Genomic DNA, 17,311 nt, shown 5'->3' on the forward strand with positions numbered 1-17,311 from the left:
TATATAATATATATTTAAAATATATTTAATATATATTTATATTGCAATATAATAAATATGTATATTTTCTGATTTCTGTGTCAATACATTCCATAATTCATTTATTTCCTACGACTTTTGCTTTGCGCACAATTACTCGATGCGCGAGAAATTTTTTCGCTTTTCCGTTTTTCCTTTTTGCCAAATATAACCTTATTGAATGAATATCTGTTCGATATCAGGAATGGTAGAAGAATGTTTATAGTTTCTATTTCCATACTTATATCGCTTTGAACTTGGAAAATCATTCCAGGACAATAAATTTTCCTTAGGTACGCACATTCACTCACTTTCCTCTACTTCGGAACGTTTAGCATTCCGATACCGTTTATAAATGAAAGTGCAATGCACGTTTTTAAATTTTCCTTCAATTCCCGAAGACTTTCGACTCGAAGACTCGTCGATATGTCTATCGATGGTCTCTGCCCATATAGCACACTTTATCCGAGAGATATCCTGGAAATATCCTTAGGATATTTAGAGGATATAGGAACGTCCTTTGGACGAGCTTAGGTCGTCTCTTGAAAGTCTGTGCTGTATGGATCGGTTCTCGTGATTCTCATAAGAAGAGCTGCTCTTAAGATTTGTTCTGTCATCCTGACTCGTCGCTCGAGCGTATTGTTACCGGGCAGAGAGTAAATTAAATTTTTTTAACCACGACGACAGTTGCTCGGGAGCGAAACGTCGTTATACTGTTGATATATTCACGAACGTTTCGTTATCTTTCTGCGTGCGCCGTGTTTATCGACACCGACGGCTTTACGACGGCTTTAACGAGTCCGCCGCGTTTGAATTCTTCTCTCCCGACTCGTTTTTCTTCCAACCCAACCTAGCACAATGTTAGTAACCTGGTTTCCTGGCGATAGCATTCTGCTCGATAAGACCGACCACGGTATACGTGCCACACGTACAACCAGTTTTCTCAGTAATGGCGAAGGATCCCTCCCTTAGTGTATCTCTCGTTGAACTACATGTGAAAATACTTGACGCGCAAAGCGCGAATGTATATATATAATTGAAATTTAGACGAGGCTTTATCTTTTGCAGTCTCAACAAGGGCATTACGAAGGCTCATTCATCAGCGCGACTCTTCATTGTACATATCGCGAGTTTCGAAAACTTTATGATCACGCGATATATGCGACTTCGATCCAACGTGATCGTCCTCTTGCACGATACCATCGTCGTTCGTTGAATCGTAATCTCGATTATCTTAGATTCTTCGTGATCACAGGAATTACACTATTTTCTAAGTACATGCCGATAGCGATGTATCATTGGCGGTTATATGCACGGCACAATGATATATCCTGGTTTGCTAGCGTGGACCTTGGCGTTGCTATAGTCAGTATTTGTTTCGCGAAACGCTGTTTTCTGTTCACACAATCGCGTACGCAATCGTCGTGCCTTCGTAACGTGGTCTCTAATCAGCCAGAAATTGCAGTCCGATACGGCTGCGTGCATACGGCTGTTATCGTCACACCATTAGCAACATAGAATCAAACAAATGGATGGATTATTCCATTCGAGTTTTGTTCTGTCATTTGAAAGAATAAAGACAGATAGAGATTGGACGCCGTTTAGACAACTTCTGATTGATCCGTTATATTTTTCAGGACCTGTTTAAGACAGAATGAGATAGATGCATAAGATAGAATGAGACGCGTGGATATTTTTATACAACTATCTCATTCTGTCTTAAACAGGTCTTGAAAAATGTGCCGGACCAAATGGTATGGTGTCCAATCTCTTTTACTTCAACACAGCGAAGGTTCAGTCATTGTTTGATATTCAAGTGTCGCGATGTGATCGGGGTCGATATACGTATCGATCGAGTGTAAAATTCCACTCGCGAACCTTATTCTTCCCGTTCGTTCGTAATAACGTTCAGCTCATCGTCCGGAGCCATTTCCCGCGCCTCACTCTTCGAGGTGCGGATAATTGCGCGCGGCCTATCTCTGCCTAATCAGTCATAGATCGCGGCCTGATGCGCGTGCACACGGCTCCGCACCAGCGATCGTCACGCCATTGGACGTGTTACAGCTCACCCGGAGGCACCCGGAGGGAAGAGGATTACTCAGGGGTGGGAGTGAGCAGAGGATATGAAGGGAAGAAGAGGGTGTACACGTAGAAGAGGGAGCGAGTAACCACCGCGAAGCGACTCTCCTCTCATACGAGAAAGAGAGGGAGAGAGAGAGGAGGATGGGGGGGGAGAAAAAGAGAGAGAGAGAGAGGGGGGGAGGCTTATGGGAGACAAGGTTAAAGAGAGAGAAAGAGGGACCATTAACCGTTGGCCATTGACCCCTCGGTTGACGCGGCGGGGATGTTCGGGCGGGTGGTGGAAGAAAGGAGGGCACTGAAGTGGGGACCAGCCGACCGATCGATCCTCTGCGCGCCTCAGAACTCAGAACTGTGCTGGCGATCGCCAGGTGATGAATGGTCCGGTGTCGATCGATGGATGGCTTCGGAGCAATTTGTAATTAATACGCTTCCGCGGTTCTTTCGAGAGTTCCAGGGGGGTCGTCGACCCTTATCCATGTGTCCACCGGACGCTCACGGTACGAAATGCTTGGCGAAAATTAATCATTAATTTTTACCCTCTCCGTTAGAACGCAACGGTATCCTTCTCGATAATAAAAAAAAATATCGTCATTCTATCTTTATTATATACTTCTACCGTGCTCTTCTTCGACGTCGTTGCTCCACACGAGAATTACGCAGGCTGAGAAATCGCGCGAACGTCTCATCTCTGCTAAACGCGCCATCGTTTGGAAAAATTAGAAACGGTCGGGATGCGGTCGCTGAATATAATTTCGATTTATTCACGAGGAGGTTGTTAACGGGATCGGCAATAATACCCGCGTTTAACCACGAAACGCGGCGCGACATTTTCGGCGTGGAATTAACACGCTCTCGCGCGCATTATGCGATGTAGCTGCAGGCGCAACGTCGTTCCGGCGTTGTTGAGGTCTCCGTGTGATCCCGTATCCGATCTGTCGCGAGCGGACGGCAACGGGTCATGTTGAATTTAATGAGATCGTACGCGTTGGACACGGTTCGTCGGAGCGGGCATCCGGTCTCTCTCTCTCTCTCTCTCTCTCTCTCCCCCCCTCTCTCTCCCCCCTCTCTCTTTCTCTTAGGTTGAATCAAAACGAATCGGCGTCGATATCGATTTCCTGCTCTGTTTCTATGTTTGAACGCGCTTTCCATCTGTGCGCTCCAGCGATGCGCGTGTTCCCATCTAATCCGGACTCTCGCGACAGCAGTTACGTCATTTTTACGATGTGTTTGTGCGGTGCCGCGTTTGCACAACGGGAGATAGTTGACAAGGGTATATCCTCAGAAAGCGCTGAAAGCCGCGCATTGAGAGCGTATCGAATACGATACACTGTTTACAGGCTTGACCCGATAGTATGGCGTGTTCGCCTTATCGGACTTACGCACAGCTATTCGACTTGGTCACATTGCGTTGCGTAAAAGAATGAATGTTATTTTTGGGGTCACTCGCACGCAGATTAATTACTAAAAACTATAACACGCGTAGAAATATTATAGGCGGTTTAATGTAAACGATAGTCACGTCGAGCGTTTCAACGAGGTCGAAAACGCGCCTCCTGATCTCCTATTTAATTTCGCTTAAGCAACTGTAGAAGCGATTAGCATTTTGTGCTTCGTCCCGGTCGAGATGTTGTTCTGCAGGTAATTAATTTAATTCGCGTTACGGATCGTTTGCCATTCAATCTTTTTATAGCGCGTGCGCGTCGTGAATCCATCACCGGTAAAAATAAATTGTCAATTATTGTCAAAAGACTGAAACTGCACGAATTAATATTGCATTTAAATCTATCTCGTATAAAACGTATAATTTGTTATCATTTCTTAATATTTTATTTTATTTTCAACATTAACAGTATTTAATAATTACATTATAAAACGAATCGAAGTCTAACTATCAATCTCATAATTTTAATTTATGTAATTTTATTGAATGAATTTTAATTCAAATATTAACTCGATTTATCTAATATTTTTATAGGCATGTCATAATCGTGTGTATTTAAATCCTTCGCGTAGGGATACTTTTGTCGACAAAAAAAGCGACGCACGCAGGCAGGTATATACAGCCGCATTAATAGACGTGACGCATGAAAAACTTGCAGCCACGTCAGCCGGCTTAGCCTATATATCGATTAGTGGTTCATGCCGGGTCGCATACTCTTGAGAGATTTGCCGAGAAGCGCGAGAAATTAAACGTTCCAAATTTTATTGTGTATTTTCACACCGACGAATCCGCAACACGTTGAACGCGTGTAAATCATGATGGTGAATGTCGTTATAAAACAATGCCGCATGCAATATGCAGTATTATGCGCGCATGTTAAAAAGCTTAGGCGTTGCTCTGTTTAACACGCTTTCCTGGTAGTCATACATTAATGGCGTTGCCTATAAGGTTAATAAGATCCTTTATCAACTGAAGTTAATTAAATACGTATATTATTTATGATTTTTATGAGCGTAAAGCGTTTCGTGTTTCCCTTATATTTTCTCGCTTCGACGACTGTTACTTGTTAAATATTATTAAACGACAAACTGAAACTCGATAAAAGGATAGCCCGATAATTTTGAACGGTCCCTGAATTCTCGATTTTCCAATACTCCATTATTCCTCTAAAAATTTCTATTTTTAATAAAAAATTTGTGAAAGAGACAATCATTTTTACAACTTATATTTATCTTTATACTGCATCATGTTCTACAAAATAACATGGTATCTCCTGATAACTATCAAGCTGTTATAATAATTGAAATTTATAGATATGTGTATATAAATGTGTTTATGTAAACCTGGAAATGTAAATCTGTCAGTGACGGAAGAAACGGATGATTTTTATTCTTTCAAGAGCTTGTATACACACACACACACACACACACACACACACACACACACACACAAAATTTCCAAAAACTGAAGTAAAGAAATTATTTACAAATTTTTATTTTAAGCAATAGTTTGTGAAATAATAAGGGTTTAAATAAATCACGTCATGTTATATGCATACATATAAGCATCTACGTCGTTGTTTCTTTTTTTTTTGTAATAATTGACGTTGCTCATCTCTGGAAATCGCGACTGTAATCGAATCGTCAATAGTTTGCGCGAATATTGCGGCGAACGGTCAGCAAAGTGGAACGCGTAGCAACTGCCTCGAGCATTCACCGTACGTCATTATTGGGCTGACGGCCAATCGGGCGTTCATCTCCTGTCTTTTTACATGACAAAACGTCGTCCAGTTAATAGTATGGTCAGTTTCCCATATAGAAGACTGGCGCATCCACTCAGGTAATTAATGTCGTCGCCATTTATTGCGATACTTTGAAAAAGATTATAAAATCGCAGCGAGACACCAAACGAAATATTGATCTGACTTCAGTCGATGAACAATCATTTTCAACGTTAAATCATTCAAAGTGACGCGATCAATTCATTCAAGAAAGCGACTAAATCGGATTTTCACGGGTTCGATACTCATCTAAAATCGCAATTAAAACGCGATCGTAGATCAAAATAATAAAAACGAGCGCAAGATGCCGAATCGATGCTTAGTCATCACTCGTTTTTTCATGTAAGACTATCAAATTCGATATGATTTGTGATATTTGTCGTAATCGAGCGTGTCGACCGCCTTGCCGAAAATCGTAGCATATAATGCGCTACGCTTATTAAGTAACAGTTACATTCGCTTGTTTGTCCAAACCATGCGAAATTGTTGTTAGTAATAATTGCCTTTCGAAATCTCGAATGAGATTCGACGCCACTTTTGCGTAAAACTTACACTGTAAAAAAAGTTTTTTTGCAATGTTTCAAGATGTTTATTAGCATCATTATTAAATTGACGATCAATGTAATTTATGATTTGTTATTTTTGGCTTCAGTTTATTGCGTTTCAAGTCTGACAAATCCGAATCGGCACGCAATTTATACAATTGAATGATGTATTTGTAAATCTACATATGTGAATTATTAAACACCAAGATTCGACCGAAAATAGAATTTTTTTTATTTGATTTATTCTTATCTGTCTCATTTCTACTTAATTGAAATAAAAGATTGATGCATTCAAATCAGTCAAAGGCCTTGTAAAATAATATATAAAATACGCCGTAATATATAAAATATCAGTGATATTATTTATTACATTATTAACCTTCTATCTGCAATCTGAAAATTTTTTGTCCAAAATTTTGAAATAATTTGTTTATAACAATTTGTTGCAAAATTTATTTTTGTAATATGCTTTTTAATTTTTATATCAGAAATAATTTTTCTATGCTTCAGTTGTGTTTCCAATTATTAATTTTTTGCTAATTGATTTAGTCATAAGCTTTAATGATTTAAAAATGAAGTTAAACTTTATTTTACCTTTTTGCTCTCATCCAAGATCAATTTTTTAAAAATTAAAATATATTTTCTTCGAAATCAACTTGAATAATATATCTTCCTCGAATATAACTTGAAAAAAAATAACTCTTGATATCTTATCTAGTTTTGAGATATTTAAATGCGTTTATTAAAATGCGATAGCCTGTAATTAATAAAGGATTTTATTAATAATAAACTAGAAATCGCAGAAATGTACAAGTCAGTTTTGAAGTGGATATCCTATAAAATGCAATAGTATCATTCTTTTCCAAAAAAGATATGGAATCTTTTGGAGCATGGGGTAGCAAAAATCAATATATAGGTATTACGAGACTAACAATAATATCTGTTTCCACAATATGTGTGGTTATCTAAAAATTAAAGATTACCAAGAGATTCATCAATGAAATTTATTCATGAATTTCATGGTAATCATTAATCTTTAGGTAACCATATATTATGAAAACAGATCTAATTGTTTATTATTTAAACTTTATGATTATATTGCAATCTTCAATGCTCATAATCTTGTTTTTCTCATCCATATTCGGATAAAAGAGATCTGAAATTTCAGAAATTCTCAGATAAAAAAATATTTTACGAGAGTTAGGTATACATATAAATTAAAGGTATCATTCTACGTTTTTTGACTTTCTATTTCTATTAAAGAAAAACTAATTATTATATCCACGTATAATTTTACAGATAAATAATTTCAAATATCTATTTTATAAAACTTCTGACTTTGCTACGATATTTCAACATTGATTTTTTATTTCTCTTTGGGGCATCTTTGTCTACTAAGAAACGATAAAAAAACTTAGCTAAGGGAGTAAAAATATTATTGCAAACGAAAGGTTAATTGCTTTACGCGTTCTATCTGAGCAGTTTCGGATCGTTTAAAGAATGATGTCCTAGAACTGTCGGTATTCCTCTCAACTTTAGAGTGTGAGAAAATATATAATGGAAAAGAGAACGAATAAAGCTTAAAAAAGAAACTATTACTCAAATATCGAGAGCTATCGTCGTCTTAACCCTCCATGATTCAACCGAGGCTTTAAAGATCCAGGCGAATTTTCAATTTTTAATTATTCTGCCTCAGGTTCGGACATGGATAAAAAAAGTGGAACACGTTTCAGGTCATATCATTGTAAAATCGTATTCTTGAGTGTCTAAAGAGTGTACCAGAATTTTTTCAAATTTTTTTATAGCCGAAAAACCCTTTGAAAAACACAATCAGCCACCAGTGACCCAGTTGGACTAGGAAAGCAGTGAAAAAAACGTTGGACCACGGAGAGTTAATACTTGTTATCAAGTGAAAATTAGAAAATCCGAGCGAATAAATTTTTGGAGCGTCCTAGAACCTCGGCTTCGTTCATCGATTGAGTATTCATAAAAGCTGCAATGACGAAGTTGAGCGTGCTTGGAAACAACGGTCGAGAGTGGCTCGGCCGTTATCTTTAACCCGAGAATTTTTCATAAAGTCGACCTACATACTCGCCGGCTGCGCTGTCGCCAGGTTGGGAGGCATTGATCTGTTCGTGATAACGTAAACCACCTTATATACAGGCGCATAGAAAATGCGGGATCGTTTGTTCGTCAGGCAGACCGAGACCTCCGATCGGTGGAAGGAAAATAGCTGTAAATGTGCGTCCACCTTGAATCTTTTTATACGTTCACGTGATTTTCCCTCCACGTATGATTCTATATCTAAATGGAATTGTAATTTCACACTTAGCTGTGTTCACGCGTATAAAGAATGTCGGAATTAAATATAAAAATGCAATATTATACGCGTGTATTTAGAATTGACATTATCATTCGACGTTTGTCAAAAGAGTTTGTATAAAGCGTTTCTCTCGAAATATACGGTTGTTTGGCTTTATTGGGTTTATTTTTTTGTCTTTCAGGAGCGCACGGTAATACGATTCCGGAAGTCGTTACCAGGCGAGGTTTCACCGGATGGCGGCAGAACACGCGTGCAACGAGAGGTGGGGTACATCAGGAACGTGGTTTCCTGTTTTTTGGGCTCTTACGTGCAGATCCCCGAAATTGTTCGTTACGATGCGGCCGATATAGCTAAATTGTCGGATGCCGTCCGCCCTCTCCGACCAGGTAAATTGTTTTCCCACACGTCAGAGATATCGCATCGTTCTTTATCGCTCCTCGTTTTTGCATAGAATATGCAGGGATTCCCATGAAATATATTGGCTGCGAAAAATTAAACCGTTTCTTTCTGATTCTTTGTTGTAATTAGTCGTTACCTTCGATTTTACGCGTCTTGTTTTATTATTATTTTGCACGTATCCAATTATCGAACATCCTGTACATTACTTTCTCCGGCAAAATGTAAGTTTTCAATATTTATACGCATCGTGCTGTTCTTTCTTGGGAAACAAATACGAGCAGGTGCTGCCAATATCGTAACTAGTTTCGTGCCATCTCCTCGTTTTTATTAAGTCGCTGAGTATTCTTCGTCGGCGTACACCTGCCACTTTATTTTTCGATCGCTCCGGCCGAATAACGATCTTTCCGCAACTGAAGCCTCCCGGGACACACCGAGTTTCTTGCGCACGCGAGGAGCCTGAAGCTGAAATTTCATCGATTTCCCTGTAATGTTGTGAACAAGAGGTCATCCGATTGCACCTTACTCTCGTTCTTTTTTTTCATGCCATGCAATTGATCGTATCGAGTTTACGGATATTACAGACATTACAGATGTACGGAGTGTCTATAAAAAGAGCTAGAAATAAATGTTCACTTCGACTATTCAAATTAATTGATCGATCTGGAATACTAATGAATAAATCATTATGATAAGCTTGGCAATTTTAATCAACTTTTTAACTTGCACATTCAGTTACTTTTCACATTCAGTCAAATAAGCGTATCTAACACGGTTATTCTCGTTGTTGCAGAATTCACGTCAGTCATTAAGCACAGCAAAAATATATTATTCGCGATGTTACGATGATCGTGTTACAGTGATTGTCGAGGATTTCTTTTTTTCGATATATATTTTTAGTCTTGTGGTAAGATAATACGATGTTTGATTGACATACGTCTCTCTATTCGCATATAAAATCTCGAGATTTTAATAACGTTTTACAGTCGATGTAAAAACTATCGCTATCGCGCGCTCGTGCGACGTAGTCTGTTACATTAAATTGCGGAGAATTAGACAATATTTTCGACGTTAATAGTCATCCAACGATAATTACATTGACATTTTATCCGGACGGTAACGGCTTTCTATCCGATGGAACGCGCTCCTCTTGAAGTCTCGCTGCGTTGCGAAGCAACCAAGCAAAGACTCACATTGAAAAAAAATTTACTAAATTTTAGTACATATTTCTTTGAATAGTACCAAGTAAATATTTACTGTAAGTAAATAAATCTGTACTAAAAAATAGTTGAATCAATTTAATGATTAATGATATCAAATAAATAAATATATATATTATATTATATAAATATATACATTTAGTATAAATATTTACTTAGAACTATTCGGACAAATATGTTTATTAAAATTTAATATTTTTTTCAATACAGTATACGGAAAACGGTTTCTTCCCCTTAAGTGATCTGCAGTAAGATATGCTATCGTTTCTATTACTCATGACCATATATTTGCCCACGAATTTTTGTGATTTAATAACATTTACCGTCGTATCGGAACGAAGCGATCAGCGCAATTCATTCCATTTCTCGAGAATTAATTAAGCGAGCTCTCGAGAAGCAACGGACGCAGCTTTCCCACCGAGCGCCGTTCGATAGTAAACTCTCTTACAATTGACTTACAATTCAGCGAAATGTCACGGGCCTCGGGCTCCGAGCATGGCACGGCAACGACTGGCGGCACTTTTCGTTCATGCTGGGAAATAAAGTGCGCCGCGTCCGCCTTGGCGGACTAAATTTACGACACGCGACTTCTGCGGGCTGTCTGCGACCCACACTCTCCGTCTGCAGCTGTGCGCTCTCGAAAAGATGACGTCGCCCGATGAGAAGCGTCCTCGAGAGGAGGACGCTAAAGCAAACGGTCGCCGAATGCCATGGTCGTTGCTTTATGCTTTATCGTTTTTCACCGTTATCCGTTTTTAAATCCCTCTTTATGTCCCTGAGACACACGTGTCCCGCATAATCCCTTGCTGCCATTTGAATCATGTTTCTTAATTTAACGCGGAATTTCACTTGTATATGTAGCTCTAAGTTTACGAAAAAGATCTCGTGTTGTGCCAACACATCTCGCTCGTCGTGCCGCGTTAGTCGCGACGCGTTCGCACGTTTCCAAGCGAGAAGTACCATCAGTCACTCCTACGAAAAGGCCACGACCCCGAGGTGTCTGCCGAGATATCACACCTTCGGAAAAGTCAAGATGCACGTGAGGATATTTAAATATCGGTCTCAATAACGTATCGCGAATTCGACCGAGAGATCACTGATCTCGACGAAGGATCCAAAATGTATATATGAGTGCATACGTGCGTGTGTAAACACGATAAATAATACTTCTAACGAGAGACATGAATGACTCCTTTCTTAGCATATATAGTCGCTGCATCGTCGAGTATAGAACGTCTGTAAAAATATGTCTCCATCCTGCTGATGTTACTCGAGAAGACAGCGTTTTCGACTACAGCTGGGTTTGAAGTTTGAACCGATCTGGATTGGATTTTGTAATTTTTAAAACTATAGAAAAAGACATTAGAGTAAAAACTATTACAAGAAGAAACTACAAGGGAGATGTAGTAACGAGATCTGCACGAGTCTCATCTCGACTTCGATAATGTTCTCAATTGTTGGAAAATCCGCGATAATTATTTTAACAAGATGTAAAAGTTTGTTGATGAATTAAAGCCGACACGTATATTATACAGATAACATCAGAAGAATGCTGATTATATTGTATTATAGTAATTAAATGGAAGAAGCACCGTTAATAAATATTTATAGGTAGAGAGTTTCTGATCGTCCTGCAATCTAAATAACTAGATTAAGCCGTGTGATAGCAAGCAACTGTTAATCCCTACGCCTCTTTTAATTTTTTAATCTTTTTTTTACATTTGCTTACTTTACGGAAACTAACGGAAATTATTTTCATATAGCTAATCGGTAATATCACTCATATTTCTTTAAGTTATGATAAATAGATCCCCCCCCCCCTCGCTACAATGTTTATCACGTGTCGCGACAATATGATTCTTCGAATGAATTATATAGTACGTGCAACTCTTCTTTGATTTACAAGCTCTTAAATGATATTTTTAGAGCGGAATAAAATGTCAACGCTTGATTTTTCTTTGATATTTAACGCGTTGGAGGTTCCGTCAGGAGAAGATAAAACAAGATGATATATTTTCTGTTTACGACGGTACAGCGCGGACTGGTAATATTTGCATGCATCCCGCGTTACAGCTTTTTTTCTCGCGTGAAAGGTCAAAAACAGATCATCGAAGCACGTGTACAACATTTCGCGATTGTTTCGACAGCGGTGCTACGCACTTTAAAAAACAGCGAGAGATTCCAGGGAATCCTCGCGTTCTGGCGTCAATAATAAAATGATTAAGTTAATTAATTCGAAGACACGATAGAGAAGTAACGCCTACGTACTCGCTCGATAAGGGGAAACTATCACCTCTATCTTGCAAAGATTTTCTAACTTCCTCAACCCCGGTCTTCAGTCTAGAAGGATGCGTTTTGTTCGAGAACATTTATTACACGCGCACACAATGAAAGTGCAAGATCGCGACTACACGATCGCGCGCGGGGATTTATTTTTGAATAATGTAGCCACGTTTATCATCCGCTATCGGCGAGAAGAAGATCCGCCCATTGTATGCAACGTGCGGTAATTTCGTTCGGTAAAACTACTTCCCTTTTCTCTTTCAGTTTGAAATCGCTTCGGGCATGCAGTCGTCACTCTGCGCCTTATCGGGATCTGTCGATCACCCGAGCTATCTTTATGAGACTATTTTGAAATATTAACAATTAATTCCTCTTTAAAATGGTAAAATGTTGATTTTAACGTAGTGTAAATCTCGAAACACGATAAGTGTAGTAAGCTTTAAGCCGTAAAATATTGGTTAATTTATAATTACGGTCGAATATGAAGAGAATAATTGACTACGATTGTTAATTTCTTACATAAGGCTTAAAGCTAAAATTTTACGTTTCTAAAATCTCATTGTAGACGTCACTTTTCGGGACTAGACACTAACGTGTAACTGAATATTGACTAAACAGAATAGCTAGATATAACGGTGGAGAATAAAAATAGAGAATAAAGTGTTCGATTCATTCATGTTTTGTATTTTTCGCGTGAAACGACAGCACGCGCGTGTTTGTACGTAAAACGAATATGGAATTGTTGCATAGGCGTTCGATACTCGTTTGCATGTGTCTACACGTGGGCGTGGACTGTCGTTGTTTACGCATAGACGCTCAGCGTCGACCGTGCAGGGAGCGCCGCGCCGGGTGTTTTCCACCGGAAATCTGTTGGACAGACTTTATGAAGTGAGGTCCCGCAAGAAAACCCTCGATAAGGTAGGTGGGCAGGATTTACGCGCGGCTGCATCCAGGGGAGGCTGCTGGGAAGAGATGCTAATCGAAATGCCCCGTGTCGCGTCGCGATCCTCCATGTTCGCAAACACATGCAAATTAATTCCATTTTATATGTACAATTAACGATATGAAAATTAACATCCTAGTCGTGGCGTTTTGAGACGACTTGGCGTTGTTACGAGAAAAGTCGAGAAAATTTCGCACTCTCTACTTTGCAGTTGCGCGATCGTATCACCCTTTTATCATAAATATAACGGTTCTCGCGCTCATTGGCGTGCGGTCGGCGTATGCGTGACAGAACGGTTTACCATAAGTTTACCATAACTTTATTATACTTACTAAATACTGAGCAACGAGAGCTTATACTCGGTCACCGTGTCTTTATTTTCTTTTATGTAATTTCCGTTTTTGTGCTACGCATTTTTATTTCATTAATAATGCCATATATTTATTTTCCTTCTCATACACTTTTACGATTACTTTTAGTTTTATGTGTTTTTACTTTTTATTTTTTTTTTCTTTGATTTACTTTTATCGCTTATTCCTTCTGTGTTCTTTGTTTTTCACATTCTCACATTTATGTAGTTTTTAAAAAATTGTTTTATATAACAGAGTCTTCTACATGCTTTTCTACATAATTTACATTGTTAGATATAAAAAAAGCAATCTCTTAAATAACACTTTGTTATTTTTAACTTTCACACTGAAAAAAAATACTAAATTTTAATAAATATTTGTTTGAATAATTCTAAGTAAATATTTACTATTATAAATGTAAACATACATTTGATATAAACGAAATTTAATTTGATTTACTTAATTTGAACTATCATTTTTTTTATTGAGTAAATATTTATTTATAAATAAATAAATAAATAAATAAATATTTACTCAATACTATTCAAAGAAATATGTATTAAATAATTTTTTCAGTGCATGTGTGTCGAAATATACATTAATTCATTTCTGTAATTATTTTTAGAATAAATAATGTCCATATTAACGTAAACACTTAATAAATAATAACTACATTTGAATCAAATCTAATATATTTTCTTGAGTTAAATTATAATTTAACTTCATTGTTTAACATTGTTTAAGTCCTATTGAATAAGAGCACACAGTGGCGAGTTATAGAAATGATTAAAAATAATTCAAATTAAGTCTAATTTGATATAAATTTAACAGTACTCTTTTTAGGAATACACGTTCTCAGGACAAAATAAATTGTTACTACTAAATTCTGTAATTGAGTTTACAGAACGCACGTTTCTTTTGTGTTTCCGTGCTTGCACTTATCCGAATAAACTTGTATTTATCCGTTTACACACCAGTTTACCGGCGAAAAGTCTATTCGGTTTGGTCTCCCGCGGCTACAGATGCAACAAGTGGTCGGCCGTGCTCTTCCGCTTTTCTTTCCGCGGTTCGTCGATATTCTGACACGTTGGCACTTTCTCCGGCGGCGATTAGAAATAGAAGCCACCGTTACCTTCCTCCTCCATCGTTCGTTGCTTCGTCGGTTGGTGATTGCAAAAGGAATCATGCGAGGGTAAACGACATTACGGCGTCACGTGCCCGATCACTAGAAAATATATTTCGCGAGAAGTCACCGCAGGAATCATTATTCCGCTGCAGTATTCTGTGCTATTTCGAGAAATATCGTTAAGGAAATGCGGCTAATTACCGCGCTTGCTGGCGCATAACGTGTAATTTGTATGAGGGAAAAGGTGTCTTTAAAAGGCAAATGATGTTTAGTGATATAACAATTTTAAACTACAACTCGTATCTAATTTGTCTCTTATCACTCTGAATATAAATTCAAGACTCCTCGTAATTTCCATTTCGTATCGTATTCACATGTACGACGCGAAATGAAAATATCCTGGGCATAAATAATTCAGCTGTAAATATCTATAACATGCAGTTGTTCACGATTATCACGTCAAAGAATCGAGTGTAAACGTGTTGTTGCTTCCCTGACAAAAATACCTCATTGGCACGTTATACAAATCAGACATTCCTCCGATAACGTTAGTTTACTCCAAAAAATTATTTTGAACCAGACTAGGTGTTTCTTATAGATTTTTGCTGAAAACGATACCGCAAGCAAAAAAATTTCAGCACATCAGATTTCCAAGATAATTGAGGTTTAATATCAAAAAATGACTTCTGACAATATTTGATATTTTTTTGTAAAAAAGGGTAACGATATCTTGAAATTCCGATTAGAAATCATGAATATACTGCTTAGCCTCTATAATTTTTTTTTAATTTCAGTACCTTTTTAATCGTACTATGAATGATTAAATACAAAATTTCTCTAAGAAAAATTGCATATGACTTCATCATCATAGGCGAAAAATTTGCTTTAGAAAAACTGTATTTAAATCTCTTCATAACATGGCAGAGTAAAATATTAAAATAAAAAAATGCATTTTATAGAGAATGAATAATACTTTCATTTTTTTTTTATCAGAATTTTAAGATAAGATTAACCTTTTTTTTATTTTTTTATTTATTTATTTTTTATTAAAAGTGACAAATATCGCAAAAAGACCTTTTTTTGCGTATTAAACCTCAATTATTTAAAAACTCTAACATATGCTACTAATAAAATTTAACTTGCGACATCGTTTTCGCCATCCTAAAATTTATAAGAAGTATCTTATCCGGTTCACAGTAATAAAAACAAAAATACTTTTTTGTAAACTAGTAACGTAAAACAGGCCTGTCCAATTTGAGCTCTGGAGTCAAAACGCAAAGCCATCGATGTAAAAAAAAGTTCAATGTAAGATTTTAAGAACTATAAAGTGTTGACTTAGCTTAGCAGCGTCACTTAGATGCGTATCAAACTTTACAGTTCCCGAAATCTTACCTACATTGAATTTTTTTGCGTCGATAGCTTTGCGTTTTGGCTCCGAAGCTCAAATTGGACAGACCTGACGTAATAGCTCTCGAGATCTGTTATTCACCGGGGGTTATCGCATCCGTGAACGTCTTTGCGCACATTGTGAAATTTGTGCAACTGTTGATACTTTTATCCGCAAATGCCGCGTTATTCGTGGCCTGAAATCACGCTGTTATCTTCGACGATGTTGCGCACTCACGCGATACGGCAATATCGATTTCCCGTTGTAAACGTGTGTCGTATCGAGGCACACTCCCGTGCGTGCCATTATCGAATGCAGAAACGGCAAAAATATTGATGGTAATGAGTTGCGCGCCAATAATACCGGCAATTTCACCATCAATTTCATCGTCGGCGCAGTCATCCGCGCGGCGTTTCTCTAATGACACGCGGGTCGACGTACATCGTCCGTGCGAAAACCGAATCACGCGTGCACTCGTCATCGTGACACTCCCCGCGGCCGCTTTCATTAAAGTCTTTCTAATTAACAACTTGTTCGAAGAAAGCCGCTTTCTTATCTTGCCATTTGCAATACACATGTTATACGAGCAATACAAACAAAATTTTTGAAAAAAAAAGATACCGTCACGTTATAAATGTTATTTTAACTTGTAGGAATACATTGCAACTAGCGATACATGTAGGGATACATTGCAACTAGAGACCCTCCAGTAAGAGATTAGACAACTGATTGGCCCGCCATATTTTTCAGAACCTGCTTAAGATAGAATGAGATATATGCATAAGATACAATAAGATGCGTGGATATTTCATTCTATCTTAAGTAGATCCTGAAAAATATGATGGACCAATCGTATACTGTTCATCAATCTTTTACTTGAGAATCTCTAGGTCTCTGTTTGCAACGTATCCTTTTCTCTTCCAGCAACAAAATTAACTCTTATTGTTAGTACACACAATGAGTCGTTTATGGGTTTATTTTCATCACTTTTACAAGTATACAAAAATTATTAAATGATTCTCACATATATTTCAACATTTTTAGAAAGTATTTATAAAGTTGTGTATTAAAGAAAGGAAAGTATGAAAACCATTACTTAGCTAAGTGCTCCGAGTATTTCAAAGAAAAGAAACGCGCAGGACGTGATGAAATGACCCAATTATATGTATTAAGGATTAATATAAAAAAGTTATGAGTGTCAATCATATATCTTTTTAAATGATGTTGCCTCACGGAACTTGAAAGTCTTGCGATTCGATATTTTAATGCTCTGTTTTTACGGTTCGCGTTAATGCAAGCTGCACTTACTGCTCTCGTGAGATTCTCCTTTTTTTTTCTTCAATCTCACCCGCTTTCTGAAGTAGCCCTCGGTATCATCTATTTTCGGAGATCGACCCACGTCACGCGGAATATTTTT

General features: G+C 37.7%; 1 protein-coding gene across 1 annotated transcript in view; it reads left to right on the top strand.

Moving 5' to 3' along the window:
- Positions 1–17,311, top strand: part of Ipk1 (Inositol phosphate kinase 1) — a 61,219-nt gene that overhangs the window by 37,778 nt on the left and 6,130 nt on the right. Inside the window, exon 3 of the mRNA XM_018457210.1 lies at positions 8,371–8,575. Coding sequence (XP_018312712.1) covers positions 8,371–8,575 — 205 coding nt within the window. The remainder of the gene's footprint in view (positions 1–8,370; positions 8,576–17,311) is intronic.

Source organism: Mycetomoellerius zeteki, unplaced genomic scaffold, assembly GCF_001594055.1.
Source record: "Mycetomoellerius zeteki isolate Tzet28-1 unplaced genomic scaffold, Tzet1.0 scaffold62, whole genome shotgun sequence".
Classification (NCBI taxonomy): Eukaryota; Metazoa; Arthropoda; class Insecta; order Hymenoptera; family Formicidae; genus Mycetomoellerius; species Mycetomoellerius zeteki.